Source organism: Eucyclogobius newberryi, unplaced genomic scaffold (assembly GCF_026437365.1).
Source record: "Eucyclogobius newberryi isolate DKJ021-1_F unplaced genomic scaffold, fEucNew1.0.hap1 SCAF_19, whole genome shotgun sequence".
Lineage (NCBI taxonomy): Eukaryota > Metazoa > Chordata > Actinopteri > Gobiiformes > Gobiidae > Eucyclogobius > Eucyclogobius newberryi.
In genome coordinates, this window is record NW_027315823.1 from 13,376,315 (window position 1) to 13,386,205 (window position 9,891).

At 38.4% G+C, this 9,891-nt stretch overlaps 1 protein-coding gene across 1 annotated transcript; it reads left to right on the plus strand.

Moving 5' to 3' along the window:
• Positions 1-2,111: 2,111 nt before the first annotated feature.
• On the plus strand, positions 2,112-8,049 carry LOC140366154 (V-set domain-containing T-cell activation inhibitor 1-like). Its single transcript, XM_072452827.1, has 3 exons — positions 2,112-2,229; positions 3,297-3,620; positions 7,750-8,049. Exons 1-3 carry the CDS (start codon positions 2,154-2,156, stop codon positions 8,040-8,042), a joined length of 693 nt encoding a protein of 230 aa, XP_072308928.1. The 5' UTR covers positions 2,112-2,153; the 3' UTR covers positions 8,043-8,049.
• Positions 8,050-9,891: the final 1,842 nt, after the last annotated feature.

Here is a 9,891-nt window from a genome sequence, read left to right on the forward strand (position 1 = left end):
TTTCGCGATATCATGGGATGTTTCTGTCATCGTTACGGTTACGCCGTACAAAATATGACTTTGGCTCTCATACTTTTATGATCAGGATGGCAAATTAGAATTTTGTGCAAAATATAATGTCATTTGGAAAAACTCTATTGTTTATAGGCCACTCTGAAGGCCAAATAGTCAGAATTCAGGGAAAAGTTTGCGGCTCCGTCGCACAGAGACCGTAAAAGTTATCCTTTAAATTTGGATAACTTTAGATGCCCCACTTGTCTAGGGGACGTACACCGATTTTGAGGTCGGTGGGCAAAACGCCCTAGGAAGAGTTCATTAAAGTGTGAAACAGAAAGATTCGAGATTCGAGAGATTTAGCAATTTTCCCATAGGGATAACATGGGAGGTTTCCGTCATGGCTACGGCTACGCCGTAAAAATTAAGGCATAAGTTTGATTGGCCTTTTGCTCGGGACCCCAAAATAGAATTTTGGGCAAAGTTTAGAACATTTGTGTAAAACCAGTTTTTGTCCATCAATGTTCACTCAAAGGCAACTCTGTAGGGGGCGCTATCGCGTCCATTTCAATTTTGTCATCCTAAACTGGTCCAAACTTGAAAGTTTAACAACTGATTCAAATTTGGTCCTAATCGGACTCGTTTTGATCAAATGGGAGCAATTTTTAGATCTGCAATATTCCAAAATAAGTTGTCCAACTTTGCGGCTGCGCCGCACACAGACCGTAAAAGGTATCTCAAAAAATTGGATAACTTTAGATGCCCCACTTGTCCAGAGGACGTACGCCGATTTTGAAGTCGGTGGGCAAAACGCCCTAGGAGGAGTTCGTCAAAGTTTGACGTGAACAAAATGGCTAACACAGCGTGTTTTCATTTTCAAAGGAAGATGGCGGCCGTAGGGTAAGTCTGGGGGCGTGGCCACAATATTCTTTTTTTTTTGTCCTCACGAGAGGAATGCGTGTCCCGAATTTCGTAGCTTTACGCCAAAGTTGACCTCGGGGCGTCTCCCATAGGCGCAATGTATTTTGACTTTTGTCGGTGGCGCTGTCGCGCCATTTTCTAACGAAAAAAAAAATGGCCCAGAAAAAATCTAATTTTTCGCCGATTCTGAATTTTGGGCAAAGTTTGGTGAGTTTTTGAGCATGTTCAGGGGGTCAAATTAGAGATCAAAGCGCTGAAGAATATTTCTGTCATAGCAGGAGTAAGTATGCATGATCCATGCCTTCGGCATGGGCTAGTTCACTGTACTTGCCAGGGGCGACGGGGCACCGCTCGCGCTTTCCTACCTCATGGTGTGGGTCCCTGGTCACTGACGGGTGCATTCGTTAATTTTGAGTGGGCTCCGCCCACTTTGTGTTTTTGGCCCTCTATACAGTAATAATGTTCAATTTTTGCATTACATGCTTATATGCACGGAACATGCAAGAGATGGGGAACGTATTCGTGAGCCACTTAGCGCAAATGAGTGCTTTATAAGGGGATGACGACCGCGAATGTAAAGTGCTCGTTTAGTGCGCACTTTTGCACGGGCTTCGCCCGTTTACAAAGGTAATGTTCCATTTTCCTACTACTAATTAGTATGCACGGGGCGTGCATAAGTGAAGGAGTGCGTTAGTGAGTGTTTGGAAGTGGGCGAGCGCACTTTCGCACGGCCTTACGAGATTAATAGGCCTCTCGCCAGCTTGTGGCGCTCGGGCCTAATAACTACAAGCATGTTTGTACAAATGACAAAACAATAGGAAATTCCACTGCTTACGTTTGTTCATTCTACTTCTTGTCAATTCCTTTTCTTAATTAAATGCATTCAGTAGACTATAGTTTGTTTAATAAGTTATAGTTTGTAGTTTTCACCAATATTTTTCCAGAAGACCCCGCACAGAACCACGTGACAGCCTGCAGCCTCCCTCACACTCGGAGAACAGCAGTGTCACTGTTTTAAATCATCACAAAGTGTTTTCTTCTGGAGTTTGGACCAGAGCCAAAAGAACAAGTGCAGTTTATGCTCCGCTGCCTCGCGCTGTACGTGCCCGCGCGTGCGTGCGTGACGCAGTACCGGAAGTAGAGATGTGAAAGCGCGCGCTGCTGCAGAAGTGTGTGCTCACTCTGGCGGCGTGCGGGACTCACACGCGGACATCGAGCTCCTGCTCCGCGGCGCAGACATGAAGCTGCTCCCGCTGCTCCCGCTGCTCTGCCTCCTGCCTCAGGGCTTTGGAACCACGTCTGCGCAGGAAAACAGTAAGAAAACCAAACTTTATTCACTTTTAGTTTGTCTAGTGTAGGTCTGCACGGTCACGTACGAGCTGCTATTATGACACCTGCATCCCTGAGGATTACCATGACATAAGCCTAGTGATTTAAGACATCCGTGATATTACGGCGTGTTTCACACTAGTTTTAACAATAAGCCTGTTTCACACTAGTTTTAACAATAGACCTGTTTCACACTAGTTTTAACAATAGACCTGTAAATACTGTTAAACGCGTGCTGCATGTGACGTCATTAGGTGTGACTCGTATAACTTAAGCATGTATGCAGGCCTACAATCCCTGAAGAACATCAACAAAAAATCCATAAACAATTTAAACATATCTGAACAACTCTACATCATTCTATTGTTGGCTTTCAGATGACATCACAACATTCTACAGGCGAATTTACCTTTTAAATATTTCCTTGGCAAAGGACAACGTGACACCTATTGGAAATTGAAAATCTCCAATCTGAGGTTATGACATCATTCTAGAGTCATAAAACCACCAATAACTTCAATAAGTCAAAACAACATCAATCCCGGGCTGTTCTTCTTACACACCCAGACCCCCACTTACTAAAACCATTAACACCACTTAATACTCTACTATAAGGATTATTTTAATTAATTATCCTTCTCAAAGAAATGGACATGTAGATGAAATGTACCTGTATTAATTTTTTTATTGCTTTTATAATTCTAAACATATTTTAATAAGGGGGGGCAGGGCTTTGTAGAGTCCAGCATCTGTCGTGTGGACCTTAGTGACCTCTAGTGGTGAGAGTGGACATGGTAAGATAAGATCATCTTTTCTCCTGGTGCAGGAGAAAGATTTATTTAACCAGATTCAGAATCCAGTCTGTTTATTCGGAGAAGGCTTATTAATAAAAAGCAATAGTTATAACTTGTTGTTGAACGTAGTAAGCCTTCTGTTTAATATGAAATCATGACATTCTTTAATCATGAATGCTTAACTTCTCTGTTTACCCATGAGATCAGAATGGTAATCAAAATAAAACACAAACAATGTTCTACTTCCTTGTGTTGTAGGGCCCAGTGTGGTGACTGTGTCAGAAGGTGCAAACGCTCTCCTCCCGTGTGTTCTGGACTCTGGACTCAACATTGACATGTTTGACTGGAAGAAAGACAAAGGAGAAAAGGACAAGGAGGAGGTGTATTTCTATGAAAATGGAAAGCAAACTGGCTACCAAAGTGAACAGTTCAGAGGCCGCGTTAACATATTTGAACATGAACTTAAATCAGGAAATGCCTCGATACAGATCATAAACACAGGTTTGGAGGACAGTGGCACTTACACCTGTGTGTTATTTAAGGGAACGAAACAGACTCGCTTTAACATTAGGCTCAATGTGGGTGAGTATTTAAGGCCGTCTTTTAATAAATTCAGTTGAATTTCCAGCTTCTGTTGGCTTCAGTGTGTCTGCTTTTTTGTCATGTTCATCTGTTGTGTGGTTACTAGGGATGTAACAATTATGCAAATCTCACACTTCAATATTGTCGTCATGTACTGTATTTCACTCTACAATATTTAAGTATTGAACCGTGATATTGAGGACAGACTAACAGAATTTTATAAATGCTACATTTTCTATTTAAATGCCTTGCTAAGCCTTTTGTTTGAACCATCTGTCATATTTAAACTAATTTAAACGTATAAGTGCTAAAAACAGTCTTGTCTTCATGTACTACATTAGTACATTACATTGAGATAGAGCAAAGGATCATGGTCAATGGAGCTCCCTCTGTATTTTAACTTGCTGAAACAAAACTGCATTCAAGCAAAAATACTTCATCAAACTTTCATTAAAATACAATATGATTGTTACATCCCTAAACTATCTTTATATTGCATAAACTCATCTTCATTTTTTGCTACTTCATATTTTTTGTTGCTTTTTAAATGCATGTTAAAAGACTTGTTCCTCTGACTCAAATCTGAGCCGATCCAAGTTCATACTTATGTTCTGCTACACGCCATGTTTATTCCAATGATCCAGGACTATCAGCATGAACTTTACTCTTAGGGACTTAAAATACGTGTACACATCTAATTTATTTTATCACACAAATGTTAATACTTTTCTATTTGTTTTTGTATTTCCATCTTTAGATGCTGAATTAATCTTATAACCAATAGTTTGACATCTGACAGATGTAATATTCTCCACACAAATATCATTAACTGCTGATACAGTGAATATTAGTGATACAAGACAACACCTGAATGCTCTATTGAAAACAAAACATATTGTCATTTATGGAGACGTCGGGTTGTGAGTTTTCCTTAAACATTGACATAGTTATCAATGTTCGGACACAGATCTAAATGTTAAAACTGTGTTCAAAGTCATACAAAAGATGGAGTCAAAATGAAGCTTATCGTTTTTATGATGTAATAGTTTCTTGTCATTTCAAATATGACGTTTTTGCCTTTTACAGCTTTTCTCTCAAAGCTTCAGACACAAAAAATGTAATTATATAAAATAGGTTTATTTAAACCAACTAACTGTTTATTGTGCCTTAAAATAATGTACGTAGGTTTTTTTTTTTAATATTTAAGCTACAGTGTTTAATAAATTGTTATTTATTGTTTGTGCATATAATAGACCCACAAACACATATTTCACAAGTTTGTATGCACAGCATAAGTCTAGTTTATAATTTGTAAAATATAATATATATTTTAGTGTCAGCCGTGTCTCTGGTTTGGTTTCTCAGGCTGTATTTGTTGAGGGATAATTGAACACTAGACTTATAAATGGTCAGAACAGTGGTTTTATTCATGACAAACTGCTAAAGTTTTGACTGATACTTTTCATTGGCTGGACTCAGCTGTCAATCAAACTCTTGTGGGGCTTCTGTGATAGGCTAACAGATTTAGACCATCCTACAAACATGCTGATTGGTTCCTTTTGTTCCAAGTGACAGATTCTGATTCTACTGAACATACTTGTTTGAGCAGTCTGATAATTCATTGAAGGGTTTGGCTACACCAACTTTTTTATTAGTATTGGTATTATTATTATTAATATCAGCATTTTTCATTTTTTTCTCCGAATTCCTGCATAATTTATGGGGGATTTCATGTGATTTGCTGTTTTCTAAAATGATAAGTTAGAACAAATATGCTATAATGTTGACTCAGGCTTGTAATTAGGCCATCCTGGATATACATTATCTTCTATTGCAATGTCCTCTTTTTATTCTCAACTTGTCTTGGAATGTGACAGAGCTATTTATTAGTATTTATTAATAAACATAATTTGGTTGAAGAAAAGACACAGACACACATTTTAATTATAGTGACCATTAGTAATAGAGAGGAAAATCCAGAGCTAATATTCACCTATTTGTGTTTTAGTTGTAGTTTCTATTAAATAAGGTCACATACATTCTGATGTACCCAAACGGTTAAAAAAAAGAGAGCATATCAAGGGTGAGTATTATAGCCTACTGAAAACCATAACTATGTGAAATGTTTCCAACTGACTGCAAATGCTATGTTAATTTACTACAGGTCTAAATATATTATTTTAGGTTCAGGGGATGTTATAAGCTTCGGTTCAAATAAAGTTGAAGTGGAGCTACAATTATCTGAAAAAATTGTTTGTCCACATTGACAATTAATATATCTGTAAATACTTGGGCCTATCCACATGAAACAAAAACTGGCACAAATTTCATCAACTTCTATGTCGGCAACGATGAACTATAATGGTGGAAATTATACTATTATTTCATTATCATCATAATTAATTATTATTTACTGTCAGACCAAAGTTAACTTAAGTTAAACATTGAGAAGTATGGCGGACTCATTTTAACATGAGTTCAAGTCTGGGAACGCCTCCATCACAATACTCTAAATATTGTTCTGATTATTTGTGCCATTGAACTAAGTTTTGACATCATATGTACTGCAACATTTATTAATATTTATTAATGCAGGAGAAACTGAATGTATGCAATGTTAGCATTTAAGCTAGCTAACATTTGAATAAACAAAACAATTATAAAATAAAATCCTGCCAAACAAAACACTGCCTTCCACCGAAATTTGCTACTTAACTTATGAACTATATAATGCTTTGCACTTAACTCACCTGTGAACACATAAAACCGTTTTTTATGAGAAATAGCTTTACTTTGTACTGCGCACAACTTCTGACTGAACTGCGCTACTTCTGCTTTAGCAGAGTAGTCATTCTGTGTTTACTGCACCGTTACTGACACCTACTGGCGCAATGTAGCATTACACCGGGAACAGCAGTTATCCTCAGGTAAACGTAAGTAAGTGCTACACATAAACAAGTTTGTGTAATAATTTCTAACAGCCCTGGTAGAAAACAAAGAGAAGTGAACTAGTAAGTAAGTAAATTTTATTTATATAGCACCTTTCACAGACAGAGGTCACAAAGTGCTTCACAAAACACAGAATAAAACAATAAAAACACAAAAAACTTACAGTGAACAATACATATACAACAATATACAGTAAAATCAGTCCGTAAAACAAGTGCATTTAAAAGGCTTGACTAAATACAAAGGTTTTAAGCTGACCCTTAAAAGCAGTAACTGAGTCCAGTGACCGTAGGGAGAACGGAGGATCGTTCCAGAGTCTGGGGGCAACAGCCTGGAAGGATCTGTCTCCTCTGGTCCGAAAACGGGTGCGAGGAACCAACAACACTTTCTGGTCCAAGGACCGTAGTGAGCGAGAGGGAGCGTACGGATTAATCAGATCGATAATGTACGATGGGACCTGACCATTTAAAGCTCTAAAAGTATTTACTATAAACTATTTCTATAACAAATATATAATGTATCCATATCATAATAAAATGCTCGGTGCAGGAGGTGGGGGACTGGCTAGATTCACATCTATGCTGGACCATGAGTGTCGCCCCCTGCAGGACACTCTGTCCTCTCTGGAGAGCAGCTTCAGTGAGAGACTGATCCACCCTCGCTGTGTGAAGGAAAGGTTTCACAGGTCTTTCCTTCTGCTGCTGTCAGACTTTATAACAAACACTGCTAGTCCTGAACACTCGCAATACTGACTTAACCATGTGCAATACTTTCATATTCATGTGCAATTACTGTCATATAACATGTGCATATAACTGATGAAAATAGTGTTTATTTTACCATTATTATTAGTATTATCTTGTCTTGCGCTGTTTTTTTATTTTATTTTTATCTTTATTTATTTTTCCCCTCCATTCCTTATTAAGAAATGAGAGGTTTTGTCTATAGTTTTTGTTTATAAGAGTTCTTCTATTAAGAGTGTTTTTTAAACTTCCTATAAGTTATCTGTCCTTTTCCTCTGTATATGCCTGCGTTGCAATAATGAAATTTCCCCATGTGTGGACAATAAAGGATTATCTTATCTTATCTTAATATCCATATTTTTATATATCCAAATAAAGAAATATCCAGGGTTCCACAATAAGTCGTATCTATATTAATCTGATTATTTTTCTTCCAGGTGCAGCTCCAGAGCCATATGTCAAGCCCGTCCATGTGGAAATAAACTGGTCGTTATTGCAGTGCAAAGTTCCCTTTGCGGTTCCCAAACCTGAGATGGAGTGGAGAGACAGCACTGGAAAAGCTCTGTCCTCTTCACATGTTACATCCAGTCAGGATGCTTCAGGTCAATCCAGTTTTGAACTCCTTGTGAATGTGACCAAAAGTGACCTCTACAGCTGTGTGGTCACTCAGAGGAGCATCTATCATCAGATCAATAATACACTGGAAGTGAGGCTTCAAGGTGAGTGTTAGTATATTTGTATTTATTTTTTAAATCAAAGTGAATCAATTGTAGTTAACATATTGATTATTATTGGCCATTAACTGTTTTAATATTCAATTCAACAACAGTTTCTGTTAAATCAGTCAAAGTCATATGAGACAACTCCTGTTATGATTTTTGGCTGTACAAAAATATGTTTCATCAAATTTGGTTTGATTTGTTTTCTCTTGTCACAGTGTAGTTACGCATTACAAGCACACAGCGTATTCATGTGCTGATAATGTGCCACATGAGGTTATAACATGTTTTGTTGCTCTGTCACATAATTGTATTTACCTGAAATGAAGGCAGACAATATAACAAGGCCGTGGCTACAGAGTAGCCCAGCAGTTTCAGGAGCCGCGGCACAAAATAACATAGCAGTTTCGGCCCCGCGCCGCGGCTCTGTAGACACTCCCATATAACAAACTTGGACCATGTGGTTACTAAAACAGAATAATACAGCAACAGTCTATATTCACAGAAACATTTACAAAGTAAAGCCAAAGGCCTATGTTTACACTGCAGGTCTTAACGTTCACTTCAGAGTATTTAATTTTTTTGGAGCTGTAGTTCCTATTGCAGATCAAATGTAACTCAAATCAGTTTTCAGCCCTGAAGCGTCGTATATGGAAAAGAAAACTAAACACATTATGAAACAGACTAAGAGGAAGCACCATTTAGTCAGACTATAGACATCTTTATCTTTTGTCTTTAAAAGGCAAAATTTTAAAGGTTTAGCGGTTTAATCCCCATCTTTTCCAATAAAAAATCACTAAAACTGGCAACTGTTTTATGCCTCTGCAAGTCAGATAAATGTGACTTTCCTGTTCAGACTGCAGTCACTTTGCAAAAGACCAGAATCAAATCTGATTTAGTGCCACATATGAAGGTGGCCCTGGGTTGCATTGGAAAACAATCTGTCATGGAAAAAAATCAGATCTAGGTCACATTTAGGCAAAATAAATGTATTATCAGCCATTTGTGGCCTTTTTAATAATACTCTAATAATTTAACTCCAAAACATCAATCCATCTTCTTCCGTTTCGCGGGGGCAGCAGTCTAAGCAGGGACTCCCAGACTTCCCTCTCCCCCAGACACTTCACCCAACTCCTTCCTCTTCTCAGAGCTCCTCCATGTGACTGAACTTTTCACCCTATCTCTAAGGGAGCGCCCAGCCACCTGGCGGAGGAAAATAATTTCGACCTCTTGTATCTTGTCCTTTCGGTCAATACCCAAAGCTCATGACCAGTGGTCCCCAAACTACGGCCCGCGGGCCACATCCGGCCTGTTGGGCCTTTCAATCCGGCCCGCCAAGCTTGTCCGAGTTATATTTAAAAAAAATATATATATATATATTTTTTTTAAATGATTGGCCCCACCAGGGGATCTTTCTCTACAACAGTTAGACCATGTGGTTTCTGGGTGGTTCCTAAAACTGAATATATACAGCAACAGTCTATATTAGGGCTGTGCTCAATATATATTGATATCGTGATATATTGTGATGGACTTCTTGGCAATACGTGTATTGATACAGAGATGTGTATTGTGACGCTAAAAACAACATAAAGTCATTAGAAACAGCAGAGTTACACTTTTGAACCTACAGAGGTCTGAAACAAGGCAGAGTCTGAGGAGCTGAGTCACATGTTCATGTGACTCCATCATGGGACAGTTGTATTTAAGGGATATCATGAATCAGGACGCGTATCGTATCAAGTTCACTGTATCGGGATGTGTATTGTATTGTGAGGTACTAGGCAATACCCAGCCTGTACATACACAGGAACATTTACAAAGTAAAGCCTAAGGCTACGTTTACATTGTCGGTCTTAA

Coding starts and splice junctions, on each gene's coding strand:
- LOC140366154 (XM_072452827.1), top strand. CDS start 2,154: ATGAAGCTGCTCCCGCTGCTCCCGCTGCTCTGCCTCCTGCCTCAGGGC. Junction 2,230..3,296: donor CACGTCTGCGCAGGAAAACA/GTAAGAAAACCA, acceptor CTTGTGTTGTAG/GGCCCAGTGTGGTGACTGTG. Junction 3,621..7,749: donor TAACATTAGGCTCAATGTGG/GTGAGTATTTAA, acceptor TTTTTCTTCCAG/GTGCAGCTCCAGAGCCATAT.